Genomic DNA, 18,208 nt, shown 5'->3' with positions numbered 1-18,208 from the left:
CCATGTTTCTTAAGATGTTGAATATATATTTCTGTGTTGAATGGAATGAAAGTAAAATCCAAAAAGTATATGGACTTATGTTTGGGAAAGCATTGTTCCCCAGTACATCAGTAGTCCTTTTTTTTTTCAAAATATCTTTTAAGGCAAAGTCCATTTTGAACAGTTATCTGTTCTGCATCTTTTGCTACAGGCAAACATTTCCCCTTTCTCATTGTTAACCTGTGTCTAAGGTATACTTCATTTTGTTTAGCTAAGCCACACAAATACAATTCTTGATGATAGGAGTTGCAAATGGAGAGCCTGGTTATTAGCTCTTTACTATGAGTGAGTTGCATGAGTTGTTCTCAATATGTGAAATGTGAGAAAGGGAGTATCTAACTCTCCCTTGCATACTTTTGTGATGTTTTCTTCCCTTCCCCCCACCTTCCCCCAGGGCCACTTCCTTAGGGACTTTTATTACATCATCTCTCCCCCAATTGATCTGGCTGGTGTCATGTCTGCAGTGAAATCACTTATTACTGATGTTTTAGTTCTCATTTGTTTCTTGATTTATGGAAGCTTGTTCTGTCAGTTTCAGACTACTAAATTGCACTAGACTACTTTGGATTAATAATTCCTCAATTTATACAAGTTCCATTTATATGGTAATCCTCAAATACAATCCTGGGCAGAGCATAAGAAAGTCTTATGTTAGGCTGCAAGCATAAAATCATACTATGAGCACATGCAGAAACTGTTCAACTGTTTTGGGTTTCTCTCCCCATCCTATACATACATGGAATACACTTTATTTTAATAACGTTAAAGTTAATTAGCCTTCATTAATTGAGTATATTAGACTTTTGAGCTCTTTCAAGAGCTTCTGACAAACCAGGTTAAAAAATTGATTATATATAAAGATAATAGTTAAGTGCTGAAGAAGAAATCAATAATTTATTGGAGAATGATAGTTTTTTGTTTCAGAGGAGCCATAAAATGCAGATGTAATGCTAATTCATTATGTCTTCCTGCAGTTATCCTTTAGAGAAATATTGAAGCAAACAGTTTAGAAGGCTTTCATTGAAATCATTTGATTTACCAGTAGGGATGTCACATTATTGATTATTGAAACATTTTGATTGATCAAAAAGGTGTCCCATTACTTAAAAGCATATGCTTGCCAATTTTAATAATTGATTAAAAAGTGCAGATAATAAGCATTACATCATTTTTGAGGCTGTATTTCTAAGATGTCTGTTGTGTCATTGTTTCATTTAAAAACAGCGTGCCTTGTTTCATTTAAAAACAGCGTGCCTTTTCCTTAGAACTAAAATTATAATATTTATCAACCAGAATTTCTTTATTCTGATGGCAACCCAAGTTATTTTGATTAGGCAAACTTTAGCTACTTAAATTGTGATAATATTTATACTAATTTTATTAAACTTGTATGCAGCCCAACTCTGGGTGGCTCACAATCAAATAAAGAAATTACAATAGAATTAATAAAAGATAAAAGACGGTAAGCAGAACAGACCAGATGAAATGAAGTAAGGGGTCTCACTCTCCCTCACCAAAGGCCTGGGTGAAGAGCCAGGTCTTCATCACTCTTCTGAACAACAGCAGAACGGGAGCCATCTGGATCTTGGGGGGAACCTCATTCCAAAGAGCAGGCAGTGTTACAGAGAAGGCATATTTTATTGTAAACTGCCCAGAGTCCCTTTTGGGAGATGGGCGCTGATAAATTTGATTGATTGATTGATTGATTAATAAACAAACAAAGAAACACTTCTGGTGTCCCAATAGATGACCTTGTTTAATCTAAGGAACCTGGAATGCACCAACCTTGCAACATTGAAGTGGTCAGGCAGATACTATGGGAGACAGACAGTCCTTCAGGTACCTAGGCCCTATGCCATGTAGAGCTTTATAGGTAACAGCTAGCACCTTGAATCACACCCAAAAGCAAAGTGGCAACCAGTGCACTTCCTGAAGCAGAGGTGTTACATGGGCATACCGAGGCACACCCTTCACTACTTGCGCTGCTGCATTCTGAATCAGTTGAAGCTTCTGGGTGGTCTTCAAGGGCAGCCCCATGTAGAGCATGTTGCAGTAGTCAAGCTGTGAGGTGACAAGGACATGAATGACTGAAAGGTCCCCCCAATCTAAGAAAGGATGCAACTGGTGCACCAGATAAAGTTGTGCAAAGGCCTTTCTGGCCACAGCTGCCGCCTGATCTTCAACCCCCAGATTGCCACAAAGCTTGAAGGGGGAAGTGCTACCCCATCCAAGGTCAGAGATGGAATATCCCCAGAGAAGGAAGTTGGGTTAAATGTTGCCTGGGCAAAAACCTTATATAGGGCTTATTCACTGTTTATAAAACTTCTTAACCATATTTTGTGTCCAGTGGAACTTTAGACAGTATGTAAACCCTGACTTAATCTTTGCTAGTTTAGTATAAAACCTCATTTACATGCAATGTTGATTTTTGTATCCACTTAATTTGAACCATTCAGTGGTGAGGGTGGGAGAAGGGAGTACTGGGCACAATTATATAGATACATGGGAGTAAAATGATTACAGAGCGGGCCAAAGAAGTTAGAGGTATAGTGATACGAACTTAAAGGAGATGTAATCCTTCTCTAAGTCTTTGATATTTTTTTTACATCAGCATAAAAAGAGGTGACTTTTCCACAATCACCATATGAGAATGCAACCTAATATATAGGTTTTCATCTAAAATAGTCTGAAACCTGTTTGTATGCATGTGCACACACATGTGCACATGCCCACACCTCAGTAATACGATAACCATTTTCATATTTGAGGTCACATATTAGGGCTGGGCACACTTCAAAGTTGAAGGCAAAGAGGTTTTTTGGACCAACACATAAATTTGTTGCATCTTTCTCTAGAACTGTATAGCTGTCCTCCATTGCTGTAGTACCATCCCAGGGAAATACATGTTCAAGGGAAAATATGTATTTGGTTGAAAGAGCTGCATGCATACAGGAGTTACATGAAGGATCTTTTTGCCTTCAAATCCAGAGTGTCATATAACTCTATCGCATGTTGCAGAAACATGCATATAACTATGGAACTATCTGCCTGACCAATGACGTGGATCTGATATCCATATCCGTACCTAATGGCGTTGTAGTTTTGTAAAGGGGATCTCAAGAATGTTCTTTTGTGAGCCTTCTGTACTATCCTTAGAAGTAATGTCATCAGAGCTCTTTGCTTTCAAAATGTAAAAACAAAACAAAATAACTCTTCCTTGCAGTGATATCTCCGATTAGTCTTGAAATCCTATTAATTATTCCCTACACTGATCTTTGATTTGCCCACTTATGGCTGTTGGATGAAATTTATATAAATAATTTGAAGAAAACGTACTTTCTGCAGGGAAGTAAGTGTGTCCATATTTTCTCTATTAATAAATGTTTCGAGTATTTCAAAGCAGGGAATAAAAGGTCAAAAAGATAAAGAAGTATCAAGTTATAGCCTATCTGCCTTTTTTCTAAACTGGTAACATTGATTCTAGTTTTCTAGAAGGTGCATAAATAGATATACATGTGAACATCACTTAGAACGGATTTCACGTGGAGTTCTTATGCAGAACCTATCCATTGAGAGATGTGAGGGAAAGAGGAGCAGAGTTGAAAATGCTGGCTGGATCATCTAAGCTGTGGTGTGTCTGGTCATCGCAAAAATAATCCCTCATAGAAGAAAGGGGACATACTGGGTGACTTTTAAAAACATAGTGCAATGGGTTGCTTTAAACTTGAATGGAATATATTAACTTTTTCAGCTTGGTGTACTGTTGAGCCAGTTTGATGTAGTGACTGAGGTGCTGGGCTAAAAACCAAGCGACTCTCAGTTCTAATCCTGCCCTAGGCATGAAAACCGGCTGGTGACTTGGGTCAGTCACTCTCTCTCAGCCCAATTCTCCTCAGAGGGTTCTTGTTATGGGCAAAACAGGAGGCAGGAACATTAGGTATGTATGTATGCTGACCAAAAATAAAGGTGGGATAAAAATCTAATAAATAACTTACTGGCACAAACTTTTGACAATTAGACCCCTGGATTTATTTTGCATACTTGTAGTTTTCTATATTTCTGTTTTACTTATTTCTTTTTCTCTTTGTTTTCTCTATATTACATATTTATAAGTAGTCTGGTAGTCATATGCAGCAAGGAATTTCATGCAGGTGAGTTAGGTGCTGCAAAAGAGATGGAGCACTCCCTATCTCCTCTGTGCTTAACATAAGAATCAGTGTAATTAATGTACAAAGGCAGCCCCTCCTTTGTCATCTCTGTAAACATGCAGGTCTCCATTTCTCTCAGGATCTAGCAAGCTAATTGTTTTTTTGTTTTTTTTAATGTTTCACATTTCACCTACTTGCTGAAGGTAAATTACTTTTTGTGGCTGTATTTTACTATTGCTGGTACATTGAAATATATTACTTTGGCATGAAAGGTAAAAGTTAGAAGAAAAGGCCTGTGTGTTTTAGCTTGCCATGGCACATTTGATTAGTGGACAAGGCTGCAGAGGGAGGCTGTATACAGCACACCTTAGATCAGTGTTTCTCAGCCTTGGCCACTTGAAGATGTGTGGACTTCAACTCCCAGAATCCCCTAGCCAGCTTCTTTGAGTTAAGCTCAACTACAGGTAATTTCATGGATGCATCTGGGTAGTTTTCATGGCAACAGTATTGGATGAGCATAGGGATCATGTCTTTCTCCAAGTTCATCTTGGGAGATTTTTATCTAGTTTTGTTTCTTCTGCATTTGATGTGAGAACAAAGCCTTCTCCTTATACAGTACTCCCTCCCCATTTGAAATCCAGGGAGTGAATTATTCATCTGAGTTGGGCCCCTTGATTTCTAAATGTTTGCAGTCATTATATGGATATAAAATTATATATTATGTCCTTTTCAACCTTATTTATTACTTAGAATTTATATGCATGGAGTATAATTATATATAATTCTACAAAAAGAAAACACAGTGTTACTATTCTGAGCTTTAAGGAGTGACAAAGAGCACAAGGAAAACAAATGGCTTGTAGTGAACATGCAGGTAACCTTATTTCATATTTCCTTGATATTTGATATATATTAGACTTTTAGGAGATTAAAAAGTAATTTACAATGTGTTATCAATAGTAATGTTAATGATTTACTGAATTTTACATTAAATGTATGTGAAAGTATTTTTTGGTTCAGGTTAGGGAAAAAAAATCTTGGGCATCTAGTATTTTCCAGCTCTATTTCAGATTCAAAAGTGATTTCAAAATAGTATAAATAGCATTGAGTAAATACCCTTTTTTGTGTTTGTGTTTTCCACCCCCACCCCCTGACACATACACTGTGTGTTCACTAATGTTCTAGTGGATGACAATTCCTTTGTTTTGCTTGTAATTTTTTTTTAATTTTTCAGGTGGGGTTAAATGGGAAACGCTATTAGTTTGAAATACTTTTAGGGTTTCTGATTTGTCTTTATCTCAGTCAAATACAATTCTGCAATTTCTGTGAATACTATATTGAAGGGTGTGATACAGAGTTTTAGAAGACAAATAGTAATTGCTACTTGTAACTTGAAGTGAGTCTGCAGTCCGTATACCAGCAAGAGCTCTTGGTAGTCTTAAATTCCCTTTAATTTTAATTTGAAAGTGATCTGAAGAATAAGGAGCATGGAATCATTTTTAGATGATTCTGTTTTTTCTTTTTAAAATATTGTTGATATTTTAGTTTTATACTTTGCTCTTCAGGTAATTCAAAGCGGTGTGCTATTATTAGAGATTCTTATACCATCTTTTGACCACTTGGATGGGTATTACATTGTGTTATTTCACAGGGGAAAGTCAATGGACAATAGATTTGGAGGTAGAAAAACCATGTTCAAACCTTACTTGGCTATAAGGCTTACTGGGTAGCCCTAAATACATTGCTATCTCTCAAGATGCAACTAGACATGATACTGCAAGGAGAACTTACAATAAGGGACCATTATAGGGCTGTATAGGTCAGGGGCAAAATCTGTTATTGACTTGAAGATACAGTATTTTAAATTCTGTGTATAACATCATGTCATGCATTGTTTTTATTCTACATCAATAGTAGCCACTGTCATGAAAATAGTATAGGTAATTTATGAAGATAAAAAGAATTTGATGTAAAATTTCTGTTGTGGCTATGTTGTTCCTATGAAGCGTGGCAACTAGTTTTACCCTATGACACAAATTGTGAAGATAAAACATTGCCCAGAGGTTTTCTTGGGGAAGAGGGATCGTGATATTTTATTTTATTTTATTTCATTTCATTTAAAAAAGGCTTAATGAGAGTCAGCTCATTCTACAAACTATGGCATTGACTTTCCAAACAGACCAATATTTAGTCACTTTTCTGTCTTGTTTTGTTGTACTTTGATTTTGTTTTTAAACACATACATGCATAGATATACACACATACCTATATATAAACTGTCTCTTCCGTCTAATGTACAATTTGCTTGGCAAACTGTAGATCTTTCACTTTTCATCATCACTGTTTGTGCGATGAGGTTAGGACTGTAGAAAGAAATTTCTTCAGGTAATAAAGCTTATAAAAGTTGGTGACAGTCTAAATGCAGGCATTTGGTTTTTCCAGAATTCATTTTATGCTGCACCTGCATTCTCACAGCTACCTCAGGTTACTTGTCAAGAATTTTAAAAGTAGCCAAGTAACTCCTTAGAAACAGAGAAATGAAATGTGGATTCCAGTGGTGAAAGGAAACAGACTCCAGTGTGAATGGCTCTTTCAGCGTGCATTATGATTTTAGCCTATAATCTGTCTCCCACCTCTCTGCCCTCCCACCAGACATGTTCCAAAAGACATATCTGAAAAGAGTAAGTCTGAGAGTGATTGGCCTTGGGAGTACAGCCAAGAGGGAGCCTTCTTGAAGAAGCAGTTCTGCAGAGTTTAGGAAAAGCCTATTTAGAAATAGATAAGCAGAAAACTAGTTCTTTCTGATTTTTTTAAAAAAAGAGTATAGTTTATTTTTTCATCATTGAAGAGGTTAGCATATCTGTTATCCTGCAGGAGAAAGAGAATTGATGCCAGTTGATGCACATATAACAATAGTTACAAAATAGTGGCTACTTATCCACTGCTTGCAAATGTTGATTACAAAAAACTGCACTCAAAATTTTATGCTATTAAAAGTAAGCTAATTTGGTACCAAGGCTAAGTTGCATCAGTCTTCCTTCTGTACATTGTCTGTTTTGTTGCTTGGAAGTTAATTGAAGCTATCACATCTATAAATTGCTGGATTTCTGAGGTGACCAGTGGAGGTTTCAGGAGGGAAGGATTGAACAAGAAACAATCCCACTCGTATTCGCCTTTGTTTTTATTCTAAGAGAATTCGTATTAGGCTGACTGCATTCTGAAATATTTATTGATCTATTTAAATATTAAATGCCATGAAGACTGTACAGTATGGTGATAATTCTAGTGGGATGGATAGTTGGCACATTGGTAATTTTCCCTGGAAATGATAAGCATACTTCACTGTTTTTCTATTCTTCTTCTTTAGGTCACCAACCAAGTAATATCTTTCCCTCCAGGATTTAATTTTACCATCTGCAAATGTGAATGATAGCTAATGTTGCTTTTGAGTTCTATTCTGAGATGTGTAATCTGTTTTAACACAACTCTTGCTGAATTAGTGGCAGTTATATAATGTGGTAAGATCTAAGGAAGAAGGTACTGGTGAAAGCTGAGCGAATCCAAAGCACCAACAAGGCTTAGATAAAACACTCCTATTTATTGCTCAGGTAAAACTGCAACTCTGTTTATAGGATTCCATGTCATATAACTGTTCCTGCCCCATTAAGTATTTATAGAGGCCTTCTTATGCTTATTAAGAATTTGGAAAGCCTTGCATTCTGGACTTTATCTGATTAGACTGGAATCTAAATACTGGGTTTTTGCACACAGGATCTATTGGAAGAAGTGACTTTAACCTAGCCTTGTGAAATCCTCTTGTACCATTAAACTTTCCAGAATAAAATGGTCTGCCATAACATCAGCTCCAAAAAGTGGGGCTTCACTAACTGACTATTTATTGTGAGAATGCAGCTTCAAATATTGATTTAGGTAGGAAATTCAGGAGAATGTCTTAGGCAAGTGATTCTCCGTATGAATTTATTTTATAAGGTTATTTTAGTTAAAAATTCTGGGAGTTATAATGTCAAAATATCTAGAAGGCTTTTAAGCTGGGATTCACTTTTATAGAACAGTTGGTAAAAATTGTTGTTAAGTCGTGTCCGACTCTTGGTGACCCCATGGACCATAGCACGCCAGGCCTTCCTGTCCTCCACTGTCTCCTGGAGTTTACTCGAATTCAAGTTCATTGCATCGGTGATGCTATCTAGCCATCTCATCCTCTCCCGCCCCCTTCTCCTTTTGCCTTCAGTCTTTCCCAGCATCAGGGTCTTTTCCAGTGAGTCCTCATTAGGTGGCCAAAGTATTTGAGCTTCAGCAGTACCATTAAGGCAGACACTATAGCACACCAAATAATCTCAGTGACTCTTTCAAACAAGCATAAATCAACTTTAAATAATTTTTCCAAATTGAGATTTAATATCAGTTTTATAGGAGGTTTTGTTACCATTGCAAGTTAGTTTATTTTTAACCTGGGCAGATACAAGATTTTGACAAAGGCTGAGTAACTTTTCCAAGGGAGTTTTTAAAGAAGTCTTTCCCTATTTGTCCTGAGGATATATTTGACTTTCATTTCAACATGCTGGTTGAGAGATTATAGAACCCAAAACATCTGCAGGACACTAGGATATGGTAGGGTGTTTTAAGGGTTAGGGTTAGCATTGCAATATAAATTATAAGCAAAGATGCTCCCTCCCAGTAGAATAAGCATGCTGATTTTGAGTTTCAGTACCCTTCCCCCCTCTTTTTTTTTCCTTTTGCTATAGGTGAAAACTGACTAGGTTCACGCATCGGGCTAAGACTAAAAAAATACGGAGAAAATCAGTTAGATGGGAGGAAGATTCAGAAGCTTCCAGAAGATTCAGAAGCTTCTGCCGTCACCACCCATCTCAACTATTTTCTGTGCTTGTTATTAAAGGAAAGCACTCACCATCCCCTCCATCTGCCCTTTCTTACTTTGCTTCACCCATGAAAATTCATGTCATATTGTTTCCAGTGGTTGGCATGTTAGGCCATAGTTTATTATCTTGTCTTGCTTTGTATGATTCAGTCAGCTTTATGTTGCTTTCCTGCTGTGCTGGGACTGATCTGTACATTATAAACGCCTCTGTCTAGATAGCCTGCAGCAACATATCATAGGAATGGAAGATTTAGAGCACAAAATGAAGCTTCCAAGAGAGACAAGACTTTATATAAAATATGCTACATTGCATGCCCTTCCTCCACAAAGGAAATGGAGCAGCGTCTGGCTTACTCCTTTTTCAGGCTCTGCAATCTCTTTCAAGACATTCCACCCTCCCACCAATTGATTCCATATGTTCTTCCCCCCTCCCCTCCAGCATTCTTTCCTTTCCCCATCTCCTGTTTTAGCTGGCTGCTGATCCTGCAGGTTTCTGCTCGCTCTCCTTGGTGTTTTTTTTGTTTTTTTGCAGGGGGTGGAATCACTGGCTTTCAAAACTGAGTAAAGAAAGGAAGAGTATGTGTATAAAATATATATAAATGACTCATTACATAAGACAAAATTCAAAAAGATTTAACCAGAAATTTGAGTTTTAGTTATTTGTAGCCCCCCTCCCCCCAAAAAACTATAGATGGAAAGAATTGCCTGACATCTCAGTGCTTGCTGGTTGTGCCTCTCAGGAAGTGAATTCTGAATCTACAGTAATCAGATATACTGCTGTTACAGTAAACTGGACACAGTTTGAATTGGACAATTTAGATCAGAAAGCCTGCAAACTGATGACAGTGCATAATGCATTGCACCCACAAAGTGATGTTGATCGACTATACTTAGCATGAAAAATTGGAGGCTGTGGTTTACTGCGGATAAAACAGACAGTTGAAGAAGAAAAACACGGATTAAATGATTACATCAAGGCAAGCGAAGAGAAAATGCTCATTGTGGTTTGCAAAGAAAACACCCCAGAAGTAGCAGAAGCAAGAAATGACTAAAACTAAATTATTGGAAAACTGTTCAGAAAATTGGAGAAGTAAAACATCACATGGCCAAGACATAAAAAAAACTGATGATAAAGTAGAGAAGATCAGGAATTGGCATTGGGTACAAGCAGGCACCATCAAGAAACAGAAGAATTAATTTTCAAGCTCAGTAATAAGCATTATAAAGAAATGTGATGAAATCAAGGATTCACCATGTATCAAACGACAGCAAATGTAGCCTTTGTAAAGAAAAAGAGCAAACTCTGGATTACATAATTAGTGGGTGCAACCAAATTGCTCATATTGACTATAATCAAAACATGGCAGAATAGCCTCTATGATCAATTAGCATCTGTGCAAAAATTGAAATTTCTGAGTATCCTCATTGTGGTATAACACAAAATTGAAAATTTGTTGAAAATGATGTTAAAATTTTATAATATTTTTGCATACAAATGCATTGCTATCTAGAACACAACGCACAAGATAACAGAAATTAAACAGAGTAATTTTTGTAGATGTGGCAATACCCAGGAACAGCAGAATTAGGGAAGAAGAATTTGAAAAATTACAAAATAGAGAGATCTAATTATTTAAAATTGGTTTTAAGATTATGGATAATTTTAATTATTTAAAATTGGTATTTAAGGTTATGGAGAAGATCTTGCAAAGTTATCCCTATAGTTATTGATGGGTTAGGTGGAATAACAAAGAGGTAGGAGAAATGTTTTAATATTTAGTATTTTTATTTGGTACATGCTTATAACTCAATGTAATATGAGACTCAATTCACCTCCCAACAAAAGGTAGCTTGGACTGAGAGGGGCCTGGCCCAAAGTCAACCAGTGAACTTCCATGGCTGAGGATGGCCTAGAACCTGAGTCTCCTATGCTGGTCTATGACCGTAATAAGGATTTGATTTGATTTGATTTGATTAAACCTCTATAAAATGTGTCTTGAAACACAACAATTGCTGGAATTATTTGGTTATAGCTTCCTACTTTTTTAGTAAGTACTATGAATCTTACATTTTTGGATTTACTGTGAACTTGCCTAAGCAGTTCATTCCTGCCTATAGGGCAAAGCCTGACACCTTGGTTCAAGTCCATGGAAAGTAACTGGATAATTTGGAGCCAGTCACTCACTCTCTGTTCAACCTAGGTCACAGGGTTGCTTGTGTAGGGATAAAATGGAGGACCCCATGTAAACGGTCTTGGATTTTGAGAGGACAGGTGAGATAAAAAAATCTAACATAAATAAATGCTGAGAACGGTGTGCATGCAATGGTTGGCTCTTCTTCCTGAATCTGTAGTCCATTGAGAAACCACATTTACAAGGCAATCCTGTCCTTGGAGGCTCTGAGTTATCTTATGCCGTCCAGTAACGGGCTGGCAAAGAGACATTTGCAGCTCTCTTTCTGGCAGTAATTTCTCCTTCCCTGCAAGCAACCATAAGAAATCAGAGATGTGGGCTTCTATAAAGATATTACTAATTGGGTGTATTCTTCTGTTTCTTTCATTGCGTGGTGCTTTTTCATTTAATCTTTAGTCACATTCCTTTCCCTGCAAAAAGAACCCCAATGTAAGATGGCTTCACCTATACTTAACATTATTAAATGTCATTTACTACCTTCAGCTGCAGTGGCAAATGCCAGTACATAGAACTAGAATATTATGTTGGATAATAGCAAGGGCTTATAAATTCCTAGAGTTGTTTTTATGTAATGAAAATTTAGGCATGTGACAGAAATTGACTGTAGAAAGAAAAATCCACTGTAATAAAGTATAATTGTTGACTGATTAGAAACCATTTCCCTTTCAACGTTTTGGTTATTGTAAGATTAGTTATTTTTAAATCTAGGGGAAATACTGTTTAATACTTACTTTATAATTTCGTTAAAAATGAGAAAAAGCTTTATTTCGTGTCATCTGGAATAGAATATAATCTGTGTGCTTTTCCATCTACTATTTTTTAAAACATGTATAGTTGAAAAGGATGGGAGGGGGAAGCTGATTCGAATTGTATAACATTATATTTGTAAGCCACCCAGAGTCGTACGCGAGACGGGCAGCAGAGAAATTAAATAAATAAATAAACTATTAGAACTGAACATTACAAAACAGTGCTTGTGGTGTAGACATGTAGAAACAGCACCTTTAAGAGTAGTAATCATTGTGTGTAGCATTTGGAATTCAGGAAATAAATTGTCATTCTTTCATCTCCCAGTATGTATCTGTATATCACCTGCTTTCATCTCTCTGCTATAGACCTACATAATCCTAGGAGACACTGTCCACATATGCTAATATCAAAACAAATTTGGGATCCAGCCAATATCTGAATGGCTTGGCATCAGCTAGAAGTGTTCTTCAATTTAATATTTTATTTGCCAGAAATGAGGCCTATTGATAAAGGGTGGGAAAGATTTATTTGATTTGTTTGAAGTCTCCTTGTTCAGTGATTTTTTTTTTTGAGAAATTCAACAGTGATCTCTTGATACTTCTTTACATCAAAGCACTGTTTCTTAAATTAAGTATTCCCTGACAGACTTGATGATGTTGCGTCATCTGGTGAGAAGATCCAGAAGAAACTGTTTTGCAGGCTTGGATACATACAGTTTCATTACCGAAAAATATAGCCTATCAAGATGATCTGTTGAAAAATCTGCTACTAGAAGACCTTTGCCTGAAAATTCATGAAGTATATGAGCTTTTAAAGGAAAAAGCTTTTGAAGTCCTATTACCTTTTTCTTCAAGTTACATTTTTTCCAAGGGGATTTTCAGCACTCACTATAACAAAGATGAAATAATGAAATAATATTATGCAGATACTTTCTGTGACAGATCTTCAGACATTGTTGAAATATTTTATTTATTTATTTATTATTCACATTTCTATCACTGCCCATCTCCCCCTAAAAGGGGGACTCTGGGCAGTTTACAATAAAATTCACCTTAAAACCTGACATCATAAAGTCACCAATATTAAAATAATAAAAATATAAATATAAAATCCAAGTGGGAGATTTCCATTCCATCAGGAGAACTCTACATCACCAGCCACCCCCAGGAAGAGTTATTGCCCTTCCCATCCCAGGCGAGGCGGCAAAATATGCTATCAAATTCCATCTCATGCATTCCATTAAGATTCATATGCAGTGTGTTAAATAATAAAGGCGGGATAATAAATAAATAAATAAATAAATAAATAAAGTGGGAAAATAAAGAATATTTTTAAAATACACTTTTATTTCTGCATTTTTTCTTTTTCATCAGTGTTCAATGGACTTGAAAAATTTAAGAAATGCTGTGCCTAAAGTACTGTTTTAACATGCTCTAAAGGTACTAGTATAACAACATAACATGTTTCATGCTGATATGTAGTCATTTATTTTGCATCTCTTTTGAGAATATTTTATACAGTATATTCTCTGATGCCAAACTTGTGAGAGATCTGTTTATGGGAAAGAGGCTGTTCCTAGTTGCATCAGGAATTTAATTTGGCCCCTATTCTCCCTACTTTTCAAAGAGTAGCTAAGACGCAAGTCTTTACCTTGGCTTTTAAATGTGGAACATTTTAGTAATTTGTGGTTTTATTTGCCTTGTTTTTATATATATTTTTTCTATATTTTCTTCTTTATTTCATGCTTTTAGCCACCTTTAATGTTTAATCTGAAGTACTTTCAGACATACAGTAGTCCTCTACCAATACTGTATAGTGGTATAGATTCAGAAGGCTGTACATATGTATGTAATACAATATCTGTCTTTTGCTCAAGTGTTTGTTATTGCCAATTAAGAACACCATGAATTGGATGATTGAGTCAATATGTGTAACTGTATCTTTCATGTGTGGACTCATATTCTCCTTGTAGAGAATTCTTTCTGTCATTCTGCTGTTAGGTACTTATCATAAACAAATGAACCATAATTTGTGTTCCCTCAGTTTGGTGTCTGAAACTTTATTTTGATTTATAGTCGTTATGTGAAACATGGCTTGTGTTCTCCTCCTAGCAGTAAAATGGAAATAAAAAGCCTGAGTAATCTGAGTACTGTAAGGGCAAAACCTAAAATACACTTTTGTACCTTCTCAAGAAGATTTATCAGGTCTCCCCTTGGCCAGCCAGATTATGGTCATTTCTTTCTAAAGAGAATGAGTATATTAAACTCAAATTTATTTTTTTAGTAAAGGAATCTACATTACAAGTATTTGCTTAGGGCGTCTTTCTCATTCTGAGGTTCTGTGATTCACAGAACTACCAGACAAAGACCTTAACCAACTACAATTTTAGTTTAAATTTTTTAAGGTGTTCTGTGTAGCATAGAAATTGCCTCCAGAGTTCCTATTTTGCTAGCATTTATTCTGTCTTTTAAACAGACGCTTCTGTACTATCTCTTAGTAGCTCCTTTCCTATGGGTACCTTTGGGACGTATTTTCAGCATGCAGTTATTTATTCTGGAATAGAAGACTTTTTGGATTGATGCTTGAGAAGTGTAATCATAAGTTTGGGGGCGGAGGAAGTAATTTGTCCAGACACTGAGTGTTGGGCAGTGCAGTATAGGTACAGTTTCATTGTCTGTAATCATCTTTTCAAAAAGGATTGTTCTGATACAGCATCAAAGATCTTGGAATCTAAGTTTAATTGACTCTTTCTCTGCAGTTAAGTAAATAGGATTGTAGGTGCCTTTAACTTGAAACCTTTATATGAACATTTATTTTTTATGCTAAACATGCTAAAGAAATGTACGTGGATGGTTTCTAGGAGATGAGATTTTGCTTCTCCTGGCGGTTGCTGAACTATGGATGAGATTACCCATCTGTAGTGGAGAGAGGGAAACAGAGAGAGAGAATGAATTTTGCCTCTTAGCCACAGAAGCCATCTGGGTGACTTTGAGCCAGTTACTCTCACCCAGTCCTAAACTGGGAAGTCAAATATATATCTACCAACCTGCACTGGACCAGCATCGTAGGTTACAGTCCATAACCTTCAGTGAAGAGTCCCTCATCCTGCAGTGTTTTGATTCAGGCTAATTTTATCTGTCTCTATCTCCGATCATCATCTGTTCCCTGTTGACAGAATATTTGTGGCACATTTTCCTTCCTTCCTTCCTTCCTTCCTTCCTTCCTTCCTTCCTTCCTTCCTTCCTTCCTTCCTTCCTTCATTTAATGCTGTTTCCCTTTTTTATCCCCAGGGTAACCAGGAGCCAACAGCTACTCCTGACACAATGGTCCAGCCATTTACCACAATCCCATTCCCACCTCCCCCACAGAATGGGATCCCCACAGAGTATGGTGTTCCCCACACTCAGGACTATGCAGGCCAGACCAGCGAGCACAATCTGACAATCTACGGAAGTACACAAGCGCACGGAGAACAGAATACAAATACAGCCACTGCACAGAATGGATCTCTCACGGTATGTTCAGCAAGATTTAAGCCTGAGAATGCAGAGTTACTTACTTGATCGGTTATCTGGCATTTATATTTTTCAAATGATACAGAATAGCTAAAGTATTGTGCATCCGAAGTTGCAGTTTCAGGTTTTTCCCTTATTTCTTGGGCAAAAGCTAAGGCAAAAGAAGAGAATTCACAATTACTGCAGAGAAATGGATCAGTCACCTGAATGAGGTTGTATATTATTAAAACAGGTGCTAGTGAAATAACTTGTGATGTTATGGATATCTAACCATATTTTCTCCTAGGGTCATTTGTATGTCCAGTGTGCTCTTGGGCTTTGCTGTCTTCAGTGTCCGTTTCTGTATGACTCAGGTTATTCTGCAGTACTTCCTATGACTTAACTAAGGCAGGAATAAGTAACTTGGATCAGGCAGAATATGAGTTGCATCAGGCCCTTGTCCTATCAAGATGGGTATATACATTGGGATGTTGATCTGCAGTCACCTAAGATATATTACTCACATATAAAGATACTGATTCATATCTGCCCTCTGCTGAAAGTTGGGCTCTCACAGCGATACAGAATCAAAGAGCCTGAAGTGGTCATCTAATCTAACCCACTGCTCAGTACAGGACCTACTGGAGCATCTCTGACAGATGGCCATTCAGCCTCTGTTTGAAGACCTCTAGAGACCTGTGGTAGCCTGTTCTACTACCTGACAGCTCATACAGTCAAGAGGTTCCTCCTAATGTGTAGCCTGAATGTCCTTCTTTGTAGTTTAATCCGTTAGATCTGCTCCTGCCCTCTGGGGCAATAGAAAATAAGTCCACTCCTCCTTCTGTCTGACAACTTATGTAATATACTTCAGTCTCTTCATTTAAAAAAAAAATCTGTAAGCCACCCAGAGTCACTGTAGAATCAGGCAGCCTTGAAACTGAATGAATGAATGCGTACATATGTACCTTTCAGGTATTTGGAGACTGCTATCATATCTCCCTTAGAAGCCAGGAGAGCCAGTTTGGTGTCGTAGTTAAAGGCGTCAGGCTAGAAACAGGGAGAACGTGAGTTCTAGTCCTTTCTTAGGCACGAAGCCAGCTAGATGACTTTGGGCCGGTCATTCTCCCTCAGCCCTAGGAAGTAGGCAATGAAAAACCACTTCTGAAAATGTTGCCAAAAAAACTGCATGAACTTGTCCAGACCGTTATCTGGAGTCAACAATGATTTGAACCAGATCCTTTAACCATTCCTCATAGGGCTTTATTTTCAGACTTTTAAGCATCTTACTAGCCATCCTCTGAACTTGCTCAAATTTGTTACTGTCCTTTTTGAACTATGATGCCCAGAATTGGACACAATATTCCAAATGGGGTCTGACTAGGGCAGAGTAGGGTGAAATTGTTATTTCCCGTGACCTGGACACTATACTCCTGTTAGTACACCCCAAGATAGCATTTGTTGTTTCAGCACCTGCATCACATTGCTTAACTTGGCAAAATCACCAAGCTCTCTTTCAATGTACTATTGCCAAGCCAGTTTTCCCCCATCCTATATTTGTGCCTTTCATTTTTCCTACCTTAGATATATAATTTTACATTTTTCCCTATTAAATTCAATCGTTTTTATTTCAATTCACCACTCAAGTGGATCTAGATATTTTTTCAGGTTTCTCTGTCTCCTCTAAAGTGTTAGCTATTGCTCCTAGCTTTGTGTCATCTGCTGTCAGCCCTTTGAGGTAGTCTAGACAAGAAGCACAAACCATGAGTACTAACACTACCTTTATTATAAGGTTACAGTACCAGAATCTTGCAAGTCTGAAAGCACTTCTCCCCTCCCTTACTTTTACTTTCCAGAAAACTAGGTAGAGTCTTAGAGATGCTTCCTACACCCTCTTTCCTTCGGTGGGCTGAAATACCTTTTGCATGACAGTTGTCTAGGCTGCAGCTCTTCCTCCTGTCTCCCAAGGTTATTCTCACAGATCATTACATCTGCAAACTTGCCAAGTGTCCCCTCAACTCCCTCATCCAAATCATTGATAAAACTGTTGAATAGCACCCAACCCAGAACAATGCTCTGTGACATTCCACTTGATGCTTCCCTCCGAGCTGAAGTGAACCTATTACTGACTACTTTTTTGAGTCTGGTTGTTCACCCAGAAGTGAGTCCACGTAACAGCTCATATTTTACCATTTATGAAGGAGGATATCATGAGGCACTTAGTCAAAGGCTTTACTGAGTTCCAAGTACAGTATACTTTGTCTGTGGTATTGCCCTGATTTACTAAGCTAGTTGCTCTATCAAAGAAGAATGTAAGCTTAGTCTGTCATGATTTGTTTCCAGTAAACCCATGCTGGATCCTGTTAGTTGTAGCATGCCTATCCAAGAGTTCACAAGCTACTGATTTATAATCTGCTTGAGTGCTTTGCCCAGTATAGATGTCAAGATGACCAGTCTAATATTTTCCCAGGTCTTCCTCCTTCTCCTTTAAGATGGGGGTGACTATTCCTCCAGGAGTTCTCAGAGATTACCGAGAGTGATTCTATGATCACCTCCACTAGTTCTTTCAGTATCCTGGGTTGTTATCCATCTAGCTCTTGAGATATAAATTCATTTAAATTAGTTAAGGTTTCTCTTATATTCTCCTTAAATATTCTAAGCTACAATTTTCTCCTTCCCCCAGTGGCATAA

At 37.3% G+C, this 18,208-nt stretch overlaps 1 protein-coding gene across 8 annotated transcripts in view; it reads left to right on the top strand.

Moving 5' to 3' along the window:
- RBFOX2 (RNA binding fox-1 homolog 2) overlaps window positions 1–18,208 on the top strand; it is a 202,796-nt gene that overhangs the window by 115,461 nt on the left and 69,127 nt on the right. For all 8 annotated transcript variants that reach the window (XR_010068336.1, XM_063308962.1, XM_063308966.1 and 5 more), the window contains one exon: window positions 15,317–15,541. Coding sequence is in view for 7 of the 8 variants with exons in the window: in XM_063308962.1 (XP_063165032.1) it covers window positions 15,317–15,541 (225 nt within the window). In the remaining variant the exon portion in view is untranslated. The remainder of the gene's footprint in view (window positions 1–15,316; window positions 15,542–18,208) is intronic.

Source organism: Candoia aspera, chromosome 7 (genome assembly GCF_035149785.1).
Source record: "Candoia aspera isolate rCanAsp1 chromosome 7, rCanAsp1.hap2, whole genome shotgun sequence".
NCBI classification, from domain to species: Eukaryota; Metazoa; Chordata; class Lepidosauria; order Squamata; family Boidae; genus Candoia; species Candoia aspera.
Note: the sequence above shows the minus strand (reverse complement) of the source record. Positions and strands in the feature narration are given on the sequence as shown.